Source organism: Alosa alosa, chromosome 2 (assembly GCF_017589495.1).
Source record: "Alosa alosa isolate M-15738 ecotype Scorff River chromosome 2, AALO_Geno_1.1, whole genome shotgun sequence".
Classification (NCBI taxonomy): Eukaryota; Metazoa; Chordata; class Actinopteri; order Clupeiformes; family Clupeidae; genus Alosa; species Alosa alosa.
In genome coordinates, this window is record NC_063190.1 from 30,265,072 (window position 1) to 30,292,811 (window position 27,740).

Here is a 27,740-nt window from a genome sequence, read left to right on the forward strand (position 1 = left end):
TATCTAGTTATTTTCATGATACATAACTAAAATGCTTTAGTAACCTTTGTAATAAAATGGTACAATGGGAGCCTAATCAATGTGAACACAATGAAGAAAAGACAGAATAGAAAAGGTAACTTTAATGAAGTGCAAGACTCACCTTTAGATCTATATTAGAATTCTGATGAAAAATCACATTCCGTGGATTTGAAGCTAGTCCTAAAGCAACAGCTTCAGAGAGGGGGTATTTAACATTGTGAAGCCGTCTCCTGGCTGCTCTTGCAATCTTTAGTCCAGCTGTGGAATGATCAATTTATCTATTTAAAAGCAAAACAGAAAACAGAATAGCTGCCTTGACAAGCGTCTGTCCGGAGCTCTAAGGTCTGTCGGCCTGGTCGGACATTCAAGAGCACCTGGAGCACCACCATTCAAGAGGTGGCATTTTCGAGAAAATGGTAATTGTCTTTTTCGAAACTGAGTTAATAAACTTCTCTGGCTCTACTTCGGCAAACACTCTTACCTGATGCCAGCTGGACTGAATGAGTGACAACACGCTGTGAAGTAAAAGTGTTAACTGCAACTGTGATTTGACATAAGTTATCAATCTTCTAAAATGGTGTGCATTGCCACTGCAACAGTGATATGTGTCAGCTGGGACAGTCCTTTTAACAAATAGTCTAATTGTATTCATAGTTTTTTTTATTTAACTAGCTGTAGACTTATAGCGGTACATTCTATGTCAGTGTACATTTTGAGGTCCTGTTTAAGCCGTGCACAATTGGTTGGTTGGTGTAATCATGTGAAATCCTTGAAGGAGAAATTCAGCGAGTTTTCACAAAGATCTCCATTTCTCGAGGTCACTGAGTGCTGTTGGTATGAAATAATACAAAAATAATCTGTTTTACCTCGCTTAAGTTGCTACAACCAGAAGTTAACACAGCTAGGCAGCTACAGCGCTACACTGTGTGGGCATGTACATGGGGGCTCACAGACATGCCCGTTGCAATGTTGCAATTAAAGCATGGAGCCTGCATGAATAGGCCTCAGTAGCCACGTTTACATGGACAGTTTTTTTGTAATTCCGATTAAACTATTCCAATTCAAATTTGTGCCGTCTGTTTACATGGGGTACGTTTTATTCCGATCGGGTGCTCTCAAGCAGGGCTGTAGTCAAGACCGTCTTTGTCGAGTCCAAGACAAGTCCAAGACCAGGACTAGTCGAGACCAAGTCAAGAGAGGTTCGGGTCCAAGGCAAGACAGTCCAAAGTTGTTCGAGTCCAGGTCAAGACTGAGTCCAAAATAAGAGAGACAGAGTCATAGCGAGAAAACTAATTCTCAACACCAGTTACCTATGTAATTGTTTTCTGAACTACTTCTTTTTACACTGTTAGGTTATACTTTTTTTTACACTGTTAGGTTACTTTTTCATGTAAAAGTAATGAGTTCTGTAATGTCAAGGCACAGCCATTATAGGTGGATTTTGAATAAATTAAACATCTTTTTTGTCTGATCGTTTCTGATCATTTGTAATTTAAAAAACTAGATTTATTTTAAGCCCGCCCTAGAATCGGTCAAGACCAAGTAGAACATTTTGCAAAGACCAGACTGAGATCAAGACAAGTCCGAGTCCAAGACCATAAAAAAAAAGACCGGGCTCGAGTACTACAGCCCTGACTGTCAAGCGCTTAACCACATGAATTCCAATACAAATGTCAAGCTTTTGCCTGAAATTGCACTGTGCCTACTAGTGTTAATTTCGTCAGACGAGACGATGACGAGACTGCACTAATGTCCTGAAACACTGACTAAGACTATCTTAAGATGCATTATTGTTGACGAAAAAAGACAAGACTAAAATGTTTTGCATGAAATAATAACTAAGATAAAATCTCTCTTTATTTTCGCCTACAAAATGAGAAGACAAAATATCTAGCTGTTACGTTTTCAAAATATTCCGAATTAGTTCATGCGCAGCAGCTTTCCTGTAGCCTAGTCTACGTTCTGTTGCTGCAACCCTGTGGCTGCAACATGGAACAAGAACACCAGAGATTTCTGCCAGAGTTAGCAAGCTAACTACCTAAGCTTTATGCCACAATGCTACATACCCAGAAGTTGAAGCTTCTCTCATACATATACAAATTAACATACCCCAGAATGTCCATACGAAAATTTTCAGCAAGTAATGTCAACTATTTAACTAGTTACACTGATGCAAAGTTTGCTAGTAAGTAAGCTAATATGGAAGTTCACTAGCAAGTTAGCTTAGATGGAGAGTTTGGGGAATGTGTTGCGTTTGGGCGCATATTGCCATCTAGTGTGGCGATGTAAAACATTAATATTTGGGTCTACGAGTGTTTCTCAACTTTTTTAGACAAAGGACCACTTAACTAACCAATAAAAAAGAAACACACGGACCATCTAGCTAAAAAAAAAAAAGATTACACCTACTTCAACAGTAGGCTATATTAGCCTACACAATAGGCCTACTCACTTAACCACCTTGCTTATTGTCTTTGCACTTTACTTATTGTGTCAGAGGATTCATATGATTTAAACTGGCATATCTTACATAGACAGTGTTGCAGAACTGTTTGGATTTACATACAAGTTGGTTCAATATTGCAAACAACTCATCTATATTATGTTTTACCACGTCTGCTCGTGGACCACTTGGGATAGCTTGTGGACCACTAGTGGTCTCCGGACCACACTTTGAGAAACACTGGTCTACGAAGATCATGACAGTGGTCTAGTCAAATCTTTTACTATCTATGGTCAAATCCCAGCCGAGCTATAACTGTAGCTCGACTTACCAGTGCATGTAAACATACTGACTGAAAAAATCAGAATGAGTAATTATAACAGATGAGTAGCCCTGTGGGCACAAGGAGCCAGGTGGCTCCTTTAAAAACTTAAAGCGAGCAGCATTGGAGATTTCCGTTGGACAGCAACGTTGGGATGACTTAGTCTACGATTTATTTCAAAACTCTTTATCAGTCTATATATATATATGTACATGTATATATTTAAAAGTTATACCCTACAATGGAAACTAAAAAGTTATGGACCTAAGATCAGGCGCAGTGACTCAAGAATACCAAAAACAAGACAAAACGAAGAAGGAATGTCACAAATCTACAAACAAATCAGAACAAAGAATGACGAAAAGCAGTTTGGAGAAAAGTTTGAAAGCGATGCTGACGGACTTTAAAAGTGAGATATTTAAGCAAATTGGGGAATTACGTCAAGATTTTAAGAAATTCTCAACAGAGATGAAACAAATAAGGACGGATATAAAGCATTTTCGCTCTGAAATGGGAGAAGTCGCCGATAACATACAAGAAGCGGAGCAGAGAATACATCACCTGGAGGAGAGAGAGGTGACTACAAATGAAACGATAAAACATTTGAATCAAGAACAAAAGAGGCTAATTGAACAACTGGAACATCTTGAGATGAGAGCCTGCCAGAACAATGTAAGGATTTATCAAATTAAGGAAGGCGCAGAGGGGGAAGACATGGTGGAATTCATAAGATCACTGCTTGTGGAAAAGTTGGAGATATCACCTGACATACTTAACATTGCTGCAGCCTACCGCTCCTCTTCAAAGGTCATGGTACAGGAGAATGCAGTTCCACGGTCGGTAGTGGTACTGTATGTTTCCAGCACTGGGCCACCTGACAAAAAGTTCTACAGGCAGCTTGATCTAAAAAAAACATTACTCACAGCGAAAACCGCATCTACTTCTCACAAGATTATACGAGCAAGACACAGAAGGAGAGAAGCAGGTATACCACCTTGAGAAAACTATTGAAGGAGAGGAATGTAAAAACGTACTTGCTGTACCCAACAAAATTGAAAGTATACAGAGATGAAGGGTCTACAACATGTGAAACACCAGAAGAAGCAGAGAGACAACTATGGCAACAGGGGGTTATATCACCTACAGATCGGAGGATTTACAACGTAAGGAGAATGGAAGATGTACAATCTACAGGCTTAACGTTACCTTTTTAGAGAGTGACGGCACAGAGAAATGGTAGCTCGCAAGAGACGGTGAGCATTGAATGAATAAGGGACATAACTAATGGATTGACTTCTCCTTTCACATTATAGACATATATTATAGACATACACACCTATACACTTGAACTTATTGAAAACTCTGTTTTTCACTTAATTAGGTTAATATCCTTCTCCCCTTTGGATCTCCTTTTCATCCGATGGACTATTGAATTGAATGGTCTACTCAGTTGGCCTAATAAGAAATTGTAGCCTAATATTGAAAAGGAACGTGTTGAATTGTCTTGTTTCTTTTTTTTTCTTCTTCTTTTTTTTCCATCCCTCTCCCCTGGTTGAACTATTCACCCCTTGCATGTGACGTCACGTTTTGTTCGCGCAACAGCAAAATAGCCTAGTGGATGGCAAGAACATGAATCAAATCAATGGGTTGTAATGGGACATATCGCACAGCTAGGAGATTATAGTGAGATTTAACCGTAGTAATGCCCTTCCACGACTGTTGGCTTATTGTTTGGGAATACAACATCCCATGTTCTTGCATAGATATATTTTGGTTTGTTTTCTTTGTGTTTCGGGAGTATTTCAACCACAATTGCATACTTATCTTGTCAGTGTATGAAGCACAGCAGCGGTTGCTATAGCAACCATAGACTCTGAACAGGAGGCAGACTACAAGCACTTAGGCAAAGTCTATGGCAAGATCTGAATGTAAACAGATAATACCGTTCAAGGTTGTTTTTATTTCCTATTTCTTTCCATTATTTAACTTAAAACATGTAAGAAGTAAGTTTATTCGGTGGGCAACGTACAAACTGACGAGTTACATTAGCCCTAGCACTATGAGCTATGATAAACGTTAGCTAGAATAGCTAGCTTCTAGAAGCTAAGTGTGGCAGCTAAGTTATTATTTCATGTTCTGATATGACATTCTTAACGTTTTGACTATGTTTCAACTGATAAAAGCAAGACAAATAAAGTAACCAAATCGCTTTGCAATATTTTAGTCCAGAAATACTTATGGGTGTTCATTTACCATAGTGTTAATTACAGTAGCCTAACGTTACGACCTAACCTTATCTCCCCTTGCTGTTACCACCAGTTTTAATAACTTTACATTTGCGATCATGACCCATTTCATCTAACGACACCACTGGCATCTTTCTTTGACTATCAGACCTCAAACAGCAATACATTGAACTACAAAGATGTTATAGTAATGGTGTTCAGTTTATCATAATCATTATGACATAATGTAATTTGCCGTCCGTCTCCTATCTTTTTTGCCGTCCAGCATGGAGCCGTCACGTGACTTAAGTCACGTGTTTGCAAGGGGTGAATATGAGTAGTCTAGGCCTCATGGAAAAAGGAGGTAGGCCTAAACAGGGAGATCAGAAATCACTTATTTGATGCTAGTTAAATTGGGGGCCAAGCAGCGAAGCTGCGCGGCAACCCATTGTGTTTGCACCTTTTCTTATTATTATTGGGGGCCTAGCAGCGAAGCTGCGAAGGCACCCATTGAGTTACTAGTTTTTCCTATTATTGGGGGCCAAGCAGCGAAGCTGCAAAGGCACCCATTGAGTTACTAGTTTTTCCTATTATTATTATTATTGGGGGCCAAGCTGCGAAGGCACCCATTGTGTTTCTACGTTTTCCTATTATTATTATTATTCCGTCATGGAAGTCTATGGCAGCCCATAGAACCGTCTGGTAAAAAGTTGTAAAATTTGGCACATAAATTAGGCACAGTCCCCTGATTAATTTCACCAAGTTTCAAGTCGGCACCTCGAGCACTCTAGCGCCACCAACAGGCCAAAGTTGGATGTGCGTTCATGCAAGTAACTTTTGACCCGTTGGCCCGATTGTCAAATATTAGGTATCGTTGGAATCCTTGGACCAAGCCGAGTTCAACGCACCCTATGACGTTATTTTTCCGCCATGATGGATTTTCCGCCATATTGTATTTAATCAAAAACACCTAAAAGTTTTCACAGGTCACAAAGTTTGTCCGATTGACACCAAACTTGACACACATAATCTTCAGTCCAAGCCTCAAAAAAGTTATCCCTGTTTTGTCTTCAAAGCTAAAACCGTTCGCCCGTAACAGCCAATCAAATTTGGCGGCGAAGCCACCAAACAGGAAGTGAAGGGATATCTCAGCAATGCTTTCAAGTATCAAAACCAAACTTGTTACATGGGCTCAGGCCCCAATTAGTAGGAAATACTGAAATTGGGTAAATTTTGACCACTGTGTGGCGCTATAATCACAGGAAGTAGGCTCATATCTCAGCAAGGCTTAGCCATATCTAAACCAAACTTGGTACATGGACTTAAGACCCCATCCTGAGGACGCACAATAAATTTGGTGACCTTCGACCACTAGGGGGGCACTAGAGATACAGGAAATTAGCTCATTTCTCAGTAACACCTTTACGTATCAAAACCAAACTTGGTATATGGACTCGGGACCCGATCCTGAGGACACACAATACATTTGGTGTACTTTGACCACTAGGGGCGCTATAATTAGGAAGACTTTCTCGTATTGACACCAAACTTGGTACGCTGATTCGTGACCACATCCTAAGGACCCACAATACATTTGGTGATGTTTGACCACTAGGGGCGGTATGATTAGCACTTTCACCTATCGCAACCAAACTTAGTATGTGGACTTGGGACTACATCCTGAGGATGCACAATTAATTTGGTGTGCTTTGACCACTAGGGCTTATATTTATTAACACTTTCACCGATTGAAACTAAACTTGGTATGTGGAGTCGTGACCCCATATTAAGACTGCACAATTATTTTGGTGACCTTTGACCACTAGGGGTGCTATAATTATCAACACTCACCGATTTAAACCAAACTTGGTGTGGAGTCATGACCCCATATTAAGACTGCACAATTATTTTGGTGACCTTTCACCACTAGGGGTGCTATAATTATCAACACTTTCACCGATTTAAACCAAACTTGGTATGTGGTCTTAGGAGTACATCTTGAGGACACACAATACATTCGGTGAATTTTGAATCCAGTCCAATCAAGTCCAATCCAATCTAACACAACACAGTCAAGTCCAGTCCAATCCAATCCAATCCCAACTCCTGCTCAACTGCTTGGCCCCCTCATTGCTGCTTGCAGCTATATTTATTATTATTATTTAACATCTTTCCTCCGCCATTGGAGTCTACGGGTTCTAACCGTCTGGTCAAAAGTTGTGAAATTTGGCACACTGATTGGGGACAGTCCAATAATTTATTTCACCAAGTTTCATGCCTGCCCGTCGAACCCTCTAGCGCCACCAACAGGCCAAAATTGGACGTGTGTTCACGGACGTCACTTTTGACCCGTTGACCCGAATGTCAAAATGAGGTATCATTGGAATCCTTGGACCAAGCCGAGTTCAACACACCCTATGACGTCAATTTTTGCCCTCTATGTGTAAATCACAGCAAGTGTGATCATATCTCAGTCGATCTTTTATTTTTGATGTGAAACTGATGACAGCAAGTTCCATCCAGTTCATTCTAATGCGTGCGTGCAAGGGTGGGGCAGGGTGGGACGGGCAGGGGCGGTTGCGGCGGTGGGCTGGCTGGGGGAGGGGGCGACGACACTCAGCCCTGGTTCAGCCCCACAAAATCAGTTATGTTTTGATGTGAAACTTGACCTTGTAACTCAGCCAATCTTGGGTTGTTTGGCATGGAACTTGCTGTGACTGCTTAATGCTATATGTCAGATGCAACAGCATTGAGTTCCATGGCAAATCTGGTCTGCTGAACAGTCTGCTTGGCCCCCTCATTGCTGCTTGCAGCTATATTTATTACACACCTTTCTTCCGCCATGGGAGTCTATGGCAGCCCATAGAACCGTACAGTAAAAAGTTTTGAAATTTTGCACATTGATTCCATACAGTCCCATATTCTATTTCACCAAATTTCAGGTCTGAACCACATGCAGCCTAGAGCCACCAATGGGTCAAAGTTAGCGTTGCATCCATGCACTTAACTTTTGAACCGTATGTCCGATTTCGAACATCGATATATAGTTGGAATCCTTGGATGAGACCGAACTCGACACACCCCATGACGTCAATATCCGCCATGTTTGACATTCCGCCATATTGAATTTTATCAAAAACACTTGAAGTTTTCATGGGTCACAAATTTCCTCCAATTTTCACTAAACTTACAAATTACTTTCAGACCACGTCCCATAATTGCATTGCTTTTGACACCCATACTCAAAACTGGTCGCCAGTCACGACCAATCAAAATTGGTGGCGGTCACAAATGTCATTCAATTTTCACAAAACTTGGCACAGATGATCTTCAGTCCATGCCTCACAAACACATTGCTTTTTGGACCTTTATTCAAAACAGGTCGGCCGTGACGACCAATCAAAATTGGCAGCAAAGCACACAATTTGTACATTTGGTGTATTTTGGCCACTAGGGACACTATAATTAGCAATACTTTCTCATATCAACCTCCAACTTGGTACGTGGACTTGTGGCCACAACCTGAGGATGTACAATAAATTTGGTGACTTTTGACCACTAGGGGTGCTATAATTAGCACGACTTTCTCGTATCAACACCAAACTTGGTACTTGGACTCATGAACAAATCCTGAATAGCTACAATACATTTGGTGTCTTTTGACCACTAGGGGAAACTATAATGACATGAATTAGGCTCATATCTTACTAACGCTTTCATGGATTGAAACCAAACTTTGTACATGGACTCAAGACCCAATCCCAATCCAATCCAGTCCAATTCAATCCAATCCAATCAACAATCACATGAAGTAAGCTCATATCTCAGCAATCCTAATCAAGTCCAATCAAATCCAGTCCAGTTCAATCCAGTCCAGTCCAGTCCAATTCAATCAACAATCACATGAAGTAGGCTCATATCTCAGCAATCCAAATCCAATCCAATCCAGTCCAATTCAATCCAATCCAATCAACAATCATATGAAGTAGGCTCATATCTCAGCAATCCAAATCCAATCCAACCCAGTCCAATTCAATCCAATCAACAATCACATGAAGTAGGCTCATATCTCTGCAATTCCAATCCAGTCCAATTAAATCCAATCCAGTCCAGTCCAATCCAATCCAATCCAATCTATAATCACAGGAAGTAGGCTTTTTCCTCTATAAAGTAAAGAGGAAACATGAGAGTACCCATGTGGAGGTTACACTTATTGGAAGTTCACAAATGGGGGTTGGGGTGAGGGTAATGGGATCACAGGTGGGTAGTTGACGTGATGTGGCTTTTTCACCGTCACAGAAGATAAAAAATAATTTATTTCACATTTTCATCATTTAGAATACTGTAAATGGTTAAACACTTTCTTGTTTTACATGAATTTGTTGTTTTAATACTTGAGTTATTCTTTATATTTTTTTACAATTTTGAGCCAAATCTCAAAATCGTCCTATGGTGTGATGGTAGACAAAATTATTTCATAAATATTAACTTTTATAAATAAAGAAAATAATGTTTAAAAATCTTAATGAACACTCCTGGCATAATTGTGCAAGTGTCTATTTTACTAAGTGACCATCACTTTTTCTATACATACATTTCTAAAAGTGTAGGAATTTCATAAAGTTTGTCACAGAAATAAATGTCCTTTGGTGTTATGCAATAATCTGATATTAAGTTGGGCAATATCATGGACAACTACATTTAGTTGAAAGACCCCATTCTAGGTCATGGGACTGAAGACCCCTATGAAGCCCATGAGCAGTGAACATGGTATTTCTCTCAGAATTGTTCAAATATTTAACTATGTTTTCAGACCACTTAAGTTGTTAAGTTTTTTTGTCCTTTGGTGTGACACCCCTAAATTTCATTTTTTAATTTGAATTTGTATTTTTAACAGCAGGACTATGTAATATTATGCAAATGTATCATGCCAATTGCTAATGATAGTTCAGCTAGTATTAGCATAGTTATTAACTGCCACAAAAACTCCAATGTCCTTTGGTGTGACAGGAAATGTCCTTTGGTGTGACACTTTGGCCGGTCACACCATAGGACACATATGTCACACACTAGGACAAGACCTCCTTAAGAAGCTATTAAAACAAATAGATAAAGTTTGTTAACATACTTTTCATTCTTTTTTGACCAGTTTTGATTATTTTAAATTCAATAATGCCTTACATTTTAAAGTTTATTGCCATTTTTTGGAGACTACATAAAATGTTCTGAAGTGTTACTAAAACAACTATAATCAGGGTACCCCCCAGAATTGTCAGACCTAAATTTAAGACTTTTTAAGACCTTTTTAATACCACTTCAGATGAAATTTAATACCTACATCGCACCCATTCGGATAGAATAAACAATATCAAAAGGTAAGATTAAACCTCAAATAATTACTATTTAAGTGTTTGAACATGCCAACATGAACATGACGGCAGTGCAGTGGCAACGCAAAGATTTGTCGCGGTAATAACGTGACTGAATGTCCTGCTTCATGGACAAATTTACACGGAATAGAACCTAGTTGATTTCAGGGATTAAAGTGAAAAAAAAAAACTTTTTTCAGGCCATAAGTCATACGTTGTTCATATCTACCTATAGAGATAGCACCCCTTTTGTGTTCGCGACCTATTGGTTTTAATGTACAAAAAAGATGCAAACAGCAAAGTAAAGCACCAAATAAACACCAAAACGAGGCTACAGGGTACTCTTAAGTTACTATATCATTAATGCCACCTACAGGTGAATGCATAGAACATAACAATCCTATGGTTTGTGTACCCTGTAGCCTCGTTTTAGCCGGCAATGGCCGCCATGTGAATAAGGCGAATTGAGAGTGTTCTTGATTGAGATTGAGTTTTCCCGATGAACAAAACAATATTTCAATACCATCCCTGACCATTGCTGATTAGCCATTGCTGTTCTTTTCTACTGCAGCAATATTGTAGCAAGGCTTTAACTTACACTCTTATTTAATTACTTCAGGCCAAAAGTATTTAAAGGGGAGATTTTTTTTTCTTGTTAATATGCAATTCAACACCAAGTAAAATCTATAAAATCAAGTTTGCAAGACTTCACATTTCCTCATCAAAGTAACGAATCAGAACAGTCTAGATATTGTTCATATTTCCATTTGTTGCCTCATCCGCATCTAATGAAAACATGGTAATTTTGAGTTTTACAGACAACTCAGTTTTCCAATGAGCAGCAATACTGTGTGTGCTCTTGCAGGAGGTCTTTCTGCGATCTGATAACGACAAACATCTGGAGAGGGCGCTTTTGTCTTCAGCAACAGATTGTATAAGGTTGACAAGAGGTTGCGATATGGTGAGGGACAGGTCGGTGGTTCAGGCTATGAAAGAACATGCGTTAGCCGAAAAATGGTCGGAACCATAGCGTAGCCTAAAACCGGTCAGCCATAGATAAACGTCCTGACACAAATCATGACGCTAATATCGCGAGGTTCTGGTAGGCCTACTGGTTATGGTTTTGTGCTATACATTAATAATAGCAAAGTTTTAAGTTGACTATTTTAATTGCATGGTTATTTTTTTGTCAACATACGCCACAACCTACTGTCGTTAAAAGTGAGGCCTAAGCAAAATAGGCTACAAGGCTGTCTGTCGTCATAAACACGACTGATCCCCTTACTCAACATAAAATAATAATGTTTTTAACTGTTAACACGCTCAGTCAAAACCTTCCGTCACGAAATTGTGAAAAACATTGTTGTAGCCTACAAAACAGACGGAAGGCATAGGCTACGGTTTATATTGCGTCCACTTTACACATAATGTTAGTTGCATTGATTAAAAACTGTAACAATAATAGTACATCGGGTGGCATAGCAGGCTATCTGTTCAAGTCATAAGTGACACCCAAAATGAATGACCTCCCTGACAAGAGTTCGCGATAGTAATAAATTGTCTACATTGATGCATGGAAAGAACACAGCCTCGAATTCGCACAGAGCTCACAATAGCATATCCAAAAAAAGTTAAACGGATTGGGCAACCTCATCAGCTGTCTCGATTGTGTCAGACCGTCCTCCAGACGTGTTCTTTTTTTTTTTAAGCAACCGCCCCAGGCCAATGAGACAAGCGTGTAGCTACAACATAAACAAAAAGCGAAACTCATGGCTGACGATCTTCTTGAGCGATCTCTGATTGAGACACAGAAAGTTCTCAAGAACACTATTAGGTCTTTAAACATTTACCATCACACACATTCATTCATCGGACCTAATATTTGTAGTTGCCTTAAAAAAAGGAAAAGAAAAGGTGATAGACCCCCCCCCCTCCTATTTTTTTTCTCACCGGATCTGCATCGATCTCAAATATGACATTTCTAAAATCAAATTGACGGAAATCCGTCGTACGACGGAGAACTTTAATCCTTGTCACGCTACGTGAGGATATTAAATCTACTGATCATTTGAAAAATTAAGACCTCCGTGAAAAAATTCCAGACTTTGAGGTGAAATTCAATACTTTTTAAGGCCTTAATTTAGGAAAATTAAATGTAATACTTTTTAATACTTTTAAGACTCCGCGGGTACCCTGATAATGTTTAATGTAACAACTATAAACAAATATAAAGTACATAAATACAGTGCTATTTCTTATAATGCTACTTAACCTTTTTTTAGAACAAAAAGAACTGAGGGAGAGATGAGTGCAAAAGAGAGGACCAGACAGAATAGGGAGCGAATAAAAAAGGATCCACAGAGAAAGGAGGCGATCCTAAGAGAACGACGGAGAACGTAAATCAAACTGAAATGTTGCCATATACATCTTGCTGAGTGACTGCTTATTATTCAGTATCAGAATAGACCTGTGTGAGGTTCAGGTTCAACAATAGTTACAAGCAGAATAATAATCTATATTGTGTTTTTATAACAAATTGACAAACCAAGTGGTTACATTTGTAGGGAAAACACAGTAGGTCATGAGTTCATAATTGAGTATACATTACATTAATTTCTGTGTTGATCCATTCATCTATATTCTATCATTTCAAACAGATATGTGACCCTGCAAGGCGAAACCAGTCGTTTTGGTCAAATTTACAAAAGTAAGTTATTGTACCCACAAACGGCCATAAACTAAGCTTTCCAACGATATGTATATCGAGGGTATTGCTAAAAGTATCGCTAAGATAACCACATCCAAAGTTGGCATGGTTCTCCTGTGACGATACGCCAGAAGAGGAGAAAATTACCTTTTTAAGTAAATCGTCACGTGCGATAGTGTGAGGGCACAGCCATGATTAGCCTTATGGTAGCGTGAGTTTGAAGCGGATGACTGACTATGAAGTTTCAAACCATAGTTTCAACCGTGCAATGAGTCTTTTTCTGCCCCCTAGTTAATACCTGGGACGGTCATAAGGTGTCACTATAGAATATACTTAATGTATTTTGGGGGAAGTAAGGGGAGAGGAAGTTCTGTGTACACAGATTGTGTAGGCTATAGCCTAGCCTACTTCAATGGAAAACTTCTCCTGGTCCCTAAAATGACACCAGGATATTTCCAAAAGTTAGTGCTTTTGACTGTTCGTGCCTTGAAAGGCAAGTCTTTCACATTCATATTCTGTTACATCTGCCAAGAGCGATATAGAGCTGACACATTGAGTAACAAGTAGTGAGTAGCCTAATGAGTAAATCAGCTCTACCTTACCCTACCGTAAAACCTTATAGTGGCGTGGATAAAGGGAATGACTGCTAATGTGTTGAATCTTCACCTAAATAAAGTAAGGGTTTAACAGTCAAAACGTATGTTTATCCGTGAAATTTGTTCACAATATGAAAGTGTAGACTGTATACTGTCTAATTATGCGAAAACATGAAATTCAACATTTTAACCTGTTTGATTGTTTATCGTGGATTTTCTCAAAATAGCACAGTGCACAAAACAACTGGTTTCGCCTTGCAGGGTCACATATCACGAAAAGAAGGCTCTCGGGGAATTGGATACATTCAACATTAAAGCACTAGGAAGGAAGAGACAAACTGAATTGAGGAAGATTTGGAAGGAATCCAAAAAAAGATCCAGGGCAAAGGAAAAAGCATTACTTGCCATTCTTAACACAACACCACCGTCTCCTGACAGTGTACTGGAGGAGCCAGTGGAACCTCCTGCAGGACCTGTGGCCCAACCTCCCCCCGAGCTTCCAGTGTTGCCACCAACAACGCCTCAAATATTACCAACACACAGGCACACAGGCCACCTAAAGCCAAATTAAAAGAACATATAAAACAAATCAAGGGAAAGCTTACCAGATTAGAGAGGGAGAACAAACTTTTAAAAATAAAATTCAGGATGGAACAAAAGAAAAACAGTAGAAAAAAAACTAAACCGTCTTTGTGAAAATAAAGTAAACAAAAATGTCAGGGAGAAACGCAGCAAGCCACAGCTGAAACAAAATGCAGTCAAAAAGAGAAAAGAAGTAGAGTTGTTCTTGTCAAGAGACACCAACAGCAGACTGCTTGCAGGGAAAACAAGACACTGTGGGCAGGGTGAACAAGAAGCAGCGGAGAGTTCTGACAAAATCACAGCGAGACCTCCACAGTGACTACCTCAAAGATCCCAGATGCAAATATGGAATGTCTTACAGGCAATTTACTAGATATAGGCCATTTTATATAACAGAGGCCAGAACAACCGACCACAATACCTGCGCCTGTTTTCAACATGAAAACATGCGCCTACTAATTGACAGCATGGCACATAGGGGCTTAATTCAAACGCAAAGCCTATCCTCTCTGCTCAAAAGCATTACATGTAATGTTGATAAGAAATAGTGTATGTACAGAACATGCACTGAATGCTGTTTTGAAGACGTTCAGATGGCAGAGTACAACCCCCTTGACTCTGCCAGATGGGAATGCTGGGCGAAAGAGGACGTGACTGTTGGTGATAGGGTCTTTAAGAATTGGGTGAAGAAGTCAAAGTCTGGCACTGTCGAAAACCTGGTAGAGCAATTCAGACTTGAGCTTGAATCCATCGGTAGCCATCAATTCAACTGGTTGCATTTATGGAGAAAAATTCAGAGAAATTAAGGAAAATGTGGCACAAAATGAAATCGTCTTGCACATAGACTTTTTGGAAAACTATGGTTGCAAGCTGAATTCGGAGATACAATCATATCATTTTGCGGGAAGCCGAAAACAAGTAACACTACATACTGCAGTTGCTTACACTTCAAAGGGAACCAAGAGCTATGCAACTCTTTCACCATCACTGAGGCATGACGAGAGAGCTGTTTGGGCATACATCGTGCCTGTTCTGGATGATGTGATGCTGGAACATAATCAAGACATTGACACACTGCATGTCATCAGTGATGGTCCCGTAACACAATACAGAAAGAAAACCAACTGCTTTCTGTTAAGCCAAGTTCCCTTCACAATGGGCTTTAAACATGTAACTTGGAATTTCTCAGAAAGGTCACATGGCAAGGGAGCCCCGGACGGTGTTGGGGGAGCAGTCAAAAGAACAGCGGACAAGTTTGTTCTGAGAGGCAGTGATTTGCAATCTCCAAGAGATTTCTACGAGTTTCGATCCTCCCAAACAGAGACGTGTGTGAAATTCAAATGGATTGAAGAGTCAGATATTGAGGCCTACGACAAACTGCTACCTCCATCTGTCAAACCAGTTACAGGGATTCTAGGTACACACCAAGTCTTGTCATCATCACCAGGAGTGATCCTGCACAGAGACTTAAGTTGTTTCTGTTCATATCCTGAAGTGTGTTCTTGCCACATATCAAAGAAGGTGGATTTTGGAAATGCTTTTGGAATCAAATGACTCCTTTGGATGAAAAAAGGGTCTGCCGATTTCATAGGGGGCAGACACTGGACCAGGGTTGGCCATGAGTAAAAATGAGGTGTTTTTGACCACAAACAAAAAACTTTCCCCAAGAGGAAAATCCTCAGAACGTGCGCACCTTCTCCCCAAGGCCTGGGTCGTGGAGTCTCCGCTGCAGAGGACATCCATCATTCGCAACTCCTGCCTGGCGACACTTAGTCTCTGTGCATTTTTCAGAGCTGTGACCAGGAGGACTTGTGAATAAAAGGCCACAAGCGGCCACTTCTCATCTCAGACCGTTCTCCGCTGGTTTTTGTTCAGAGTGCTAAGTTAGAGTTAAAAGGTAGTGATTTTTTCCACGACACGCATTAGCAAGGATATTGTGTAATGTATAGGCTAGCCTACTGTTGATGTTGTTTCATAGCCTTTTGCTTGTGTGTAGTTACGCCCACTGCTAGATTTTGACAGGAGCTCGCGATATCGCTTTAAAGTAAGCTACTTGGGCTCACGCAAGCTGTCAAACACTGTCCACTCGCCTATGTGGTGCACCCCTCTGGTTTATACATCCAGTGTTTATCATATGTTAGCTAACTGTATCTGGATGTGTTGCTATCAGAGCAAGACGTTAGAGATGGCGCATGACATGCAGTGATGCCTTGTATAAAAAATAAATTAAAAAAACGCTATTTAAGGACCGAAATGAGGCACCGAAATCCACGTTGTTATTCGATGCAGTTACTACCGTTTGTGTCGGCACCGGTGCCATATTAGAACCGTGTTTCGGTGCCCAAACCTAATGATTAGCTAAGTTAGCTAAGTAACATGGTTAGCATAGTTAGCATTGTTAACATGCTAGTTAGCATAACTACTAAAAATGATAAGCTAAGTTAGCTAAGTCACATGGTTAGCATAGTTAGCATGCTAGTTAGCATTGTTAGCATAGTTATCATTTTTGACAAAACTACTAGAAAACATTAGCTAAGTTAGCTAAGTAACATGATTAGCATAGTTAACATAGTTAGCATAACTGCTAAAAATGAATAGCTAAGTTAGCTAAGTCATATGGTTAGCATAGTTAGCATGTTAACATTTTAGCACAACTGCTATACATTGTTAGCTAAGTCACATGGTTAGCATTGATAGCATAGTTAACAGCATTAACATTAGTAGCATTTTTAAAAAGAACTGCTAGAAAACATTAGCTAAGTTAAGTAACTTGGTTAACATTATTATCTTTGTTAACACAGTTAGCATAACTACTAGCAAACATTTGAGCCATTCCAACTGTCAGTTATCCTCAACTATCTCTACAGTGGGCATCGCTTTCAAATGACCACTTCAGTTGCGCATTACGAGGCGTGAAGCTGCGTGTAGCTTTAGTACCACTTTCAGCCACTGTGCGTCGCTCTGCCACTGTACATCGCTCTGCCTGCCGCCCCTACTGAAAAAGCAGGAGACTTGCAGAGAGTAATCCCAGCCTACAAATTCAATAACAAAATAAATCATGCATAATTAAACATTACCTCGATTTAGGCTACTAGGGTATGTCTTAAGGCTTGACTACACGGTGGTAACAAAAATCAAAATCGAAATTTGCTGTCTAAATTATTGTCAGTGTTGGGGGTAACGCAGCTACGCAAATCAAAACAGTGGTGTGATAATTGAGCCAGTAGAGAAATGACTGTTCAGAATTCATCTGTAGCCTTGGGTAGGCTTCTGCAGAAAACAATGTTGTTGCCGATTTAATACTATCTGGCGGCGTTTTTAACAGGCTTACATAATAGAGGCTTAGTCAACTATGACCCACGTTTTGGTTTAAGTAAATTAATTTGCCCTACTTCTTGACTGCAATGTAGTCAATTGACTGCTTGACGTGTCATTTTTATTTTTCTGTACAATAAACAAATACATCTGCTTTATGCCGCAGAATTACATTCATATTTGGCTGACTTCTGCAGACGTGCAAAAAAACACTACCAGGCCATCCTTAAAAATATTTTCGTTTGCCGTAACCCGACCTACCCTGTCAATTTAGAACCGACGCAAATATTTATTTTTTCCCCTTTTAGTCCAACCGACTTGCCGGTTGTAAACTTGCATTAAGACCGACCGATTTTTTTTTTACTCTAAACAACCAATACAAATAAAATACTATTTATAGGCCTAAGTATTGTGAATATAAATTGCCACATACAAACGTAGGCTAAGGTAAATAAAATCTCTACACCATTGGTTTACGCATGTCACACTATGGCCTATACGCTTCGTTTCATTCACACAAACATCTCGACTCTTATTACTTGGCACGAAGCTCTGGAAGAACTGTGCCCAGAGTACACAACTGTTTCACCAGCACATTTAAATGACTTGACTAAAACCGTGCATAACTGGAGGTACACCTGTTATCTGAGCAGTCTGTATGTCCTCATTTTGCGAATGTGAAGATGATATGAGTATGTTGCATAGATGTCCGAGTCACGCATAATGGATACTTCATCATGTTCCCATGCCTACATTTTGGTGAGTAGCATAGAGATCGTTAAAACAATAAAGTATGGCTCTCCGTTTGGGACATCGAAAACTTATATTTTTAATAGGGTAGACTACCGTCGGAGATGCTGACTTGCAAAGGCCTCGGGATAACACGTTTTCTCCACTATCATTAGTCAATGCCTCCTTGATCAAAGTGGGGAATGAAAGAAAAAGTTTGAGAACCACAAGTTACCTGCAGTCCAGAACACACAGAATATTGCAACAGAAAGTTGCCTTTATAATCAACTACTATTTGTTCCAACAGCATTCAAACAAAGCCTTTATAAAAGTGAAAAAAAAATATATTCTATAAGAAGTAAAATAAAATACTGTTACTGTAGTAAATGTATCCCAAGCTTCAGCTCCCCACGTCTGTGACAGGCAGACGTGACACCGCTAAACTCTCAGCTTGTTTATACCCCACACTGAACGCGTAAGACCTCTAGGCCCATCACTGTGGGGTGCGGTAGCCTAGCCTACTCTCTGGGATTTAAGTCAAGCAATATAACCAACCAAATGTTTCAAAATGAGTAGTTTCGGCTTTGTCTGAACTGGCCATTGTAGGCTACATAAAAAATAAACAAGTAGGCATAGTCCCTATCCAATGATATCGGCAAATGTTTGTTTTCCAAAGTAAGAATTTCACTTCACCATGCACCTTCGACAATGAATAGCTCATTACACTTATGTTACTGTTGAGCGTAGGCCTAACTGGTATCATTACAAACATTATTCGGTGTCCTAAACACTGGCATTTTATGGCATTGTGTCATGTAAGGTCATTGCAAAATCTAGAGAAATGTGTGAGGTGGTCAGCGGGGGACAATTGAGACACACATTGGATTGTGTTATTACTTGCATTCCACACTATCCACAGCTGTGGTATCGGGGGCAGGAGGATTACTGTTAGCGCAGGCTTTATATAAAATTCTTTAAGAGAAGGCCTGCCCTACAGTAAGTAGGTTAAATAACAGACCCGCCACAATGTGCGGTATGATGCTTTTTTACGAGCAAGATTTTTTTGGTGCTCTGCATGTTCTTAAATAACAATGATCATCAGTAGCCTAATATTCGACCATTATTTGTTGTAAATGGGCTATGCATTGGGTTAGACACCAGGGGCCATATTCACAAAGCCTTTTATCTTACCACTAGGAGTAGGCTACTCCTAAATAGCAATAAAAGATTTTAGCTATAGGAGTTTCTCTTATTAAGTTATTCACATAGCCTTTCAGACCTACAGTAGGCTACTTAGTAAGCGAAAATGACAACTCCTGAACAGATTCTGGAGCTGAGCGCTCTAGAATCTTTGACTAACAGTCTAAGAGTGAGTGAGTCTTCGTTGCTATGGATGACGTCATGCACGAGCTTGACTGAAGTGACCACCTTGATTGGCTGATGATTGTAACGCGGGAATGATTCCAAACACCTCCCTTACGATGAGTGGCAGGTGACAGGTCTGAGAATGCGTGTGCTACACAAGGACAGAAGATGATGAATAACTGAATAAAAAGGCCTAGCCTAAATGAATCAAGATTAAGACAAAGCAAATAGCCTAGTAGCCTAATGAAACATACGGATTGATGTAGTATCTTTGTAACATTATTAAATTAATCTGTTCCTATGTCTACGTTTGCAAAAGAGAACATTTTAATTTGATTCACAATGTTACATTTAATTTACATGTTGACAATGAGTAGCCTAGTTTTGGTTGTTGTTGGTGGCGTTATTGCATGTTAGTTATGCCTACAATGCAAAATTGCTTCCTCACAATTGGAAGCTCTTGAACCGCATAGGGTTTCAAAACAGGCGAAATGCCACAAAAAGGTTTGTGAGTCCTCTTGACTTCTTTTAAGCTGTCACAGCTGGTGGGAAGGTGTGATTTGTTGGGGGCAGGGCCGGATTAACTGAGCACAAATGTCTGATGGCCCCTCCTGCCCCCCAGTCAACGTAAATCGGGTGGTCAGTTAATAGGCTATGCCGAAATTGTTTTCAACATTTTGAATATTAGTGTCGGGTGAATTAGGAAATGTTCTCAAAGTAGCCTTATGGCTGAAAGCTGCTTGGGATCCCCCCTGTCAAGCAATATAACCATACAAACGTGCGCACTCATTGTTTCAAAAGGAGTAAATTCGGCTTTGTCAGAACTTAGCTGTGGACGACACGGCACGGCACGCCCAATTGAAAATAAATTAACGCAACGCAACACAGACCCCGCTTCTCTCGCGTCAGTCACTGACATGAACGAAACACAGAACCCGCTTCTCTCACGGCAGTCACTGACAGTAGCCTAGAATAAATGCATGGGGAAAAAAACTTCCCCATGACAAAGACATCGTAAAACACTGAAAGTTAATATTTTGTCACTATAACATACAGCTGTCCTTTGTCAAATGTGTTATGTTCCAAGTAGCCTAGTGCGTAATTCTGCTTCATAAAGTTGAACAAATACATTTGCTTATTTCACAGAAAAATATAAATAGCCAGTTAGGGTCTACAGTGCAGAGTTGGTAAGTTATGGTAGGCCAACTTGGAGTGAACATACAAACAGGGGAAATTATTTCTCTAGTAGCTGAGTAGCCTCAGGTGCGCACATAGACATAAGGCCGATCATGCAAGCGCCAATGAATCGTGCTCTCACGACAATCACGCCGTTAAACTTAAATAGGTTCGCCTTCAAGCAAGGAAAACGATGATTTGAAGACATCTGTTTCGTTGGAAGGGCAAGGGGTAGCAACAGGGCAACACAGAGACAGACCCGATGGCAGGGCTGTTATGAGAGTAATAAAATATGGGATATTCTACGGGAAAACATTAAAACGGCGGGGGGAAGTTAAAATCCGTGAGAAACACGGAAAAAGTTGGCATGCATTGTTTCGGTCCCCGTGCGCAGGTATTATTTGTCATATTATTAATCTCATATGATTATTTGTGAAATTGTAGGAAAGATTGATTTAAGAACGTTATCACAGTGTGTGGCTGTGGCGCAAAGCAGCGCAGGCGGAAGACAGCGACAATTGGCAGGGGAGGGTCATTGAACAATTTCTAGCAGGCAAGGGAGGGTCATGCAACTTTTGACTGAAGCACTCAAAATTCCTCCGGTGGCCCCTTCAATAAATAACGAACAGTCCCTAGATTGCTGCTGGGCTATATGTCTTGGTTCATGTCTGTTAACTCATTGCCGCCAAACGGCGTAGCCTATCTCAAGGGTTGCATCCATTACAAACAAACATGCAATGTGAACGTCTGGGATTGGGAAGAGCACTAAATGCTCTACTGAATAAGCACGAAGTCAAACCTTTAAATGAAAAACACTCTTTAATAATCAAAAAAATAAACCGCTAATGAAGTAAACTTGTGACCATCAAAAGTCATTTATCGCCTGTAACTCCGTGATAACAGGACGTAACAGGAAGGCATTTGGCTGAGCAACGGAGGTTAATATGCTCTATATTTTGTCCAAATGATGTCTGTCTATCATCGTTGCACTCAGAGAATAACAGCTGCAAACGGGATTCACTCGAAGTTAACCAAATATTTCTTTACTAGGGCAGGGCAGGCATATTTCTGGCTATTAAATTATTTCTAAACCAGTCTGCTAAGGTCTGTAGTGAAGTCTGTGTAGGGTTTTCCAGGCTCCATTTATTTTTACGAGACACCCTGCTCACTTAAGCCATCTACCGGTTGTTTGGGTTGTTGCAGCGTCTCACTGGGAAAATACAAATTAAAGTCGCGTGATACCGCGTGATCCCACGTGATCCCACGCGCGGACCGCGAGTGAAGCTGGCCAAGTCGAAGCACTGTCCACTGTAAGCGCTTATGTGTTATGGTTTGTATTATGTTGTTTTATTTTAATTGGGCTGTTAATTAATTTGACATTATTGTTTATTATTGATATTCTCCTTAATGTAGTCTTAGCATGTCATTGTTTTTTATATTATTGATTGAATGGACATTATTGTTTTATTATTGCCTTTACCCTTTTTTCCATTGCTTTTTATTAGGCTATTGATTGAATTGATATTATTGTGTATTATAACTATTCTCCTTATTATATTTGACCTACTTTCTAATCTGTTCCCTGTTCAATTTTAAATATTATTATGTTGTTTTGTATTTATGTGTCGCTTTGGACAAAGGCGTCTGCTAAATCCATAACCATAACCATAACATTCACAGTTAAAACCTAGCAACCAACATCATTAACCTAGCCACCAGCATAGCAACCACCATAACTACTCTAGCAACAGTCAGTTGTCATCAACTTTGACTCCCGTCAACTGTTTCCTCTGACCACAACTGTTTAAAAATAAAACTCCTCACTACAATAATTCCATTTTAAATAATTTAACCATTTTAACCATCCAACTATTTAACTGTTCAGCCTTTCAAACTGTCAGTTGCCATCAACTATGACTCCTGCCAACTGTTTCCTCTGCCTACAACTGTTTCAAAATAAAAGTGCTCAGTACAAAAATATCCTATTAAATAACCTAACCATTTTCACTGTCCAACTATTTAACTGTTCAGCCATTCCAACTGTCAGTCGTCATCAACTACAACTCCCGCCAACTGTTTCCTCTGTCCTCAACTTCAACTTCAAAATAAGTCCTCAATACAATATTTCGCTATAAAATAATTTAACTATTTAAACTATTCAACTATTTAACTGTTCGGCCATTCCAACTGTCAGTTGTCATCAACTATGACTCCCCGCCAGCTTTTTTCTCTATCTGACCTCCATCTTTTTACTTAGATTATATTTTAGATATTCAACAATATTTTATTCAGCAGCCATTTTTGCATTTTCATGCACTCGTAATTACATTACGGAATTACGAATTACATTCTCTAGTTAACTATTGTTGGTTTACATCTTAGGCCTACTGTTTTCCTGTTAATTTGTTATCTGGGTAATATGACAAAAAAGAAAGTAAACCTGCTCAAATATGTTCAACATCCAGTATTTGCTGAAAGGTGCATAATTTGAGGTGCTTGCTATCCAGTGGCAAATTAGATGGGTAAATTTACCCCCTTCATAAACTTTTGATTATACTCAAGATTTTTATATTTACAGTAGGACTTTATCTCTGACCACTTTCAAAATCCAATGGTGTTGTTTTCTTAACCCTGGCACCTAAAGTTTGCCATGCAGGTTTAAATAAGTTATGAAAGGAAAATATTTTTATTTGGTGTGAAACACACACATACCTGTTTTTATGCTTTTTGTTTGTTTTTATAATTTGTATTAATATTTATGTTATCATTATTTTATTTATAAGCTAAGGTTGCTAGCACAGGTATCTAAAAAGAGATAAAAACACTTGCACTTTCTGTTTGCAGTTTTGTGTGGTATTTGAAAAAAAAAAAAACATTGCATTTTCAAAAATAGCCGGCCCTCCAATCATATGACGTTGGCAGAAGTGGCCCCCGGCTCATTTGAGTTTAAGACCTCTGATCTAGGGTTTGTCTCTTTTGACACTATAGCTAGTAAATATCACCTCCCAAGAAGTCATTTTTATAGATAATAATAATAATAAGCTTTATTTGTATAGCACCTTTCATAGAATGCAGCTCAAAGTGCTTTACATTTGGAGCATGTAACACAATAATAGTCAGTCAGTCATTATCAATCTCTTTCACTTTTCTTCATTGCTGTGGCCGTTTATGATCCAATCAGCAACAAATCAGAAATATAGAAAATAACATGTAACACAGTTATTAGAGAAGAGTCAGTCATTCATTCCCCTTTGTTGCCGTGGCCGTTTATGATCCAATCAGCAACATATCAGAAATACTATTATACTACTATGGATATATAAAGGCTTTGCTAACAAATGCCTAGGCTAACAAATGCTTAGGCCCCGTTGATGCGGACTCCAAGCAGCCAGCCTTAGCTTTTTCTTAGCATATGTCGCAATTATTAACCTTAACCCTTTACCCCCCACAAGCACGCCATATGGCAACCGTGGCAAGGAAAAACTCCCATATTCCAGGAAGAAACCTTGAGCAGAACCTGACTTAATAGGGGTAGCCCATCTGCTTATGGCTGCCTGTGCCCTCCAATGGCAGCAGATGTAGAATATCCTGAGTAGTCTACAGGATAAGATGAGTTAACTAAAGGCTTTCCTATACAGGTATGTTTTCAGAATTTAAAAAAAAATATTTACTGAACTCGCCTGCTTGATGTACAGAGGCAGGGTGTTCCATAGTTTTGGGGCATAATGGATAAAAGCAGCTTCTCCACTTTGCTTGTGGAGCACTTTGGGTACAATTAAAAGATTAGAATTGGATGATCTAAGTTTCCTTTGTGGTTGATAAGATATTAAAAGCTCAGAGATATATGAAGGTGCTATGCCATTTAGAGCTTTGTAAGTAATTAACATAACCTTAAAATCAATTCTGTAGGAAACAGGGAGCCAGTGCAGTTCAGCTAACACAGGGGTGATGTGTTCTCTCTTCTTGGTCTTAGTTAAAAGTCTAGCTGCAGAGTTCTGTATGAGTGCCAATTTCTTTAGATGTTTTTTGGGAAGACCAGTGAAAAGTGCATTGCAATAGTCTAACCTGCTAGTGATAAAGGCATGAATTAGTTTTTCTGCATCTTGTTGAGTTAAAAAGGGCCACACTTTGGCAATGTTTCTCAGGTGGAAATAGGCTGTCTGAGTAACTTTACTGATATGGGGCTTAAAACTTAACTCTGCATCTAAGATGACACCGAGGCTTGTTACTTTTGGTTTGACCTGGTGCGCCAAGTTCCCCACATTACTAAGAACAATGTCTCGCTTTGGTTTTGGTCCAACCAAAAGTAGCTGTGTTTTGTCATCATTTAGTATAAAAAAAATTTTGCTCATCCACTGATTAATGGAGGTTAGGCATGCAGTGAGGGAGCAAAGGCCATCTGGTTTTGTTGGCTCCACAGAAATATACAATTGGGTATCATCTGCGTAGCTGTGGAAGTTAACATTATGCTGACTTATGATGTTTCCCAACGGAAGCATAGGGAAAAGAGCAGGGGACCAAGGCAGCTCCCCTGGGCCACACCAAAAGGCAAGTCATGTTTTACCAGACACATTATCTCCTAGACTGATATAAAAATCTCTGCCAGTAATGTAGGTTTAAAACCAGTTTAGAGCATTATCAGAGAGATCCACCCACTTCGCAAGGCGGTGAATTAGGATGGTATGATCAATGGTGTCAAATGCCGCACTCAAATCTAGAAGAATAAGGATTGAGACTTTGTTTGAGTCAGTAGCCAGTCTAAGAACATTGACTATTTTTACTAGAGTCGTTTCTGTGCTGTGATTTGATCTAAAACCTGACTGGAATTTTTCAAGGATACCGTTTTCGTTGAGGAAGATATTTAACTGATTACAAACGACTTTTTCAAGTACTTTGCTCAGGAACGGTAGGTTTGATAAAGGCCTGTAGTTGCTCAGATTAGTATGGTCAAGATTGGAAATATACCTGTTTCTAGTGAGGTATTTATTACCTTGAGAATAAAGGGAGCCAAGCTATCATATACATTTTTGAGGAATCTAGTAGGGATAGGATCCAAAGCACATGTTGAGGAGCCGGTTTGAGTTATAATTTTACTAAGCTCAGATTGAGTAATAGTGCTAAAGAACCTTAATTTTGGGGGGCTGTTTTTGGGTGTACTATCAAACATATATGTTACCAATAGCCTCCCTTATAGACATTACGTTGTTTTATGAAGAAGTCTGCAAATTCTTCGCATCTTAGAGAGGATGCCTGACTGAGTGTATCAAAAGGAATTTGATGCAATAGCCCATCAATGGTGGAGAACAACACCCTAGAGTTTCCACTGTTTTCAGCAATTACCTTAGAGAAGTGGTTCCTTCTCTCTTCTAGATACCTACAAGTAAGAAGCTATTTAAATGAAAACACTGAAATAACAACTTTAAAAGAGCTCCACCCTCTGGTGGGGCAAATGGTTAAATATATCCAAAGCAAAGGTATAAAGATCGTAACTGGACAATTCTATCAAATATTACTACAGAATGAAGAAAAAGTAATAATAAGTATTAAAAAGAAATGGGAGGATGAATTAAAAATGTCCTTATCTGAGAAAGAATGAGAGCAGAGTTTTAAAGATATAGTGATCTACTGTATACAAGATCCTCATGCGGGAATATGCTTGGAAGATTAATATTAGATACTTCAGAACACCGTCAACTATAAAATACACTCAGATAAGCACCAGATGTTGGAGGGAATGTGGGACAAATAATGCAGACCATACACACGTGTTCTATGCATGTAAGAAAATACAAACTTACTGGAAAAATGTCCTACTCATACAGTAATAAAACAAATTCTGAGGAGAGATTGCTATAAAGCAACACCATATACTGCTAGGTATACAACCCCAAACATTGGGAAAAGAACATCTATACCTTTTCTGGATCTTGAGAATAACAACACTTAAGCAAATAACCAAAAATTGGAAATCCTTAAAAAGGATAATGTATTTAAAAAAAAGATGGGAAGAAGAAGGGGAGGGAATGGGGAGGAGGGGGTGGAGTAGGGGGGTAAAATGGTCTGACATAGTTGTATAAAAGTAACAAAGCCAGTATTTCAGCATTTGGTTTATTGTTTATATATATATATATTTTTTTTTTTATTATTATTGCGTAAATATGTACACATGTGTGTGAGTGTGTGTGTGTGGGTATGTGTGTGTGTGTGTGGGTATGTGTGTGTGTGTTTGTGCGTGCGTGTACTGTGCTGGTTTTGCTCTTTTTCACTTATTCACACTTGTACACTTACAGTACAAGGAGGTTGGAACACTTTTTATTTTTTTTAACCAATGTTATTTAAACATATTTATTTACTTGACTATTTATACACAGGGTGGAAAATTTTAAAGATGTGGAAACTACATGAGGATTATAGTCCATAAATGATTGATTTGAACAATAAAGTATATATATAAAAAAAGCGAGTGGCCACCTAGCTAGAGAGGAAAAGAGAGAAGGTGCTTTTGCCTTCTATTGATTGCTGCCAAAGCCGAGTTAGTGAATAAGACGCATTTTATATTTTAACTATTGGCCGTTGAATAAAGCGGTGATTTTTTGTACACTAGTGCACTGACTGTTGCTCATGACTTCGGCTACAGTAGAAGTGAATCAGGCGCTGATTTTGGTCTTGGAGCATGTAATGATCCGACTAACGTGACTATCTGGGGCTTGTTTCTAGAAAAGTTAGCAACAACGTTGCTCAACCACCGTGGTACGACGCAACTTCCGACCAAACAACGACAGTGTTACACATGTTTCCAGAAAGCATCGGCGTGAAGCTGCGTAAATCTTTAGTACCACTTTTAGCCACTGTGCGTCACACTGCCACTGTACATCGCTCTGTCAGTAGCC

General features: G+C 39.4%; 1 protein-coding gene across 2 annotated transcripts in view; it reads right to left on the reverse strand.

The window, feature by feature from the left end:
- The window catches only part of LOC125310257 (cyclic nucleotide-gated olfactory channel-like), a 187,679-nt gene that overhangs the window by 109,686 nt on the left and 50,253 nt on the right, over positions 1-27,740 (reverse strand). For both annotated transcript variants that reach the window (XM_048267491.1, XM_048267502.1), the window contains exon 12: positions 143-279. In XM_048267491.1, the coding sequence (XP_048123448.1) occupies positions 143-279 (137 nt within the window). The remainder of the gene's footprint in view (positions 1-142; positions 280-27,740) is intronic.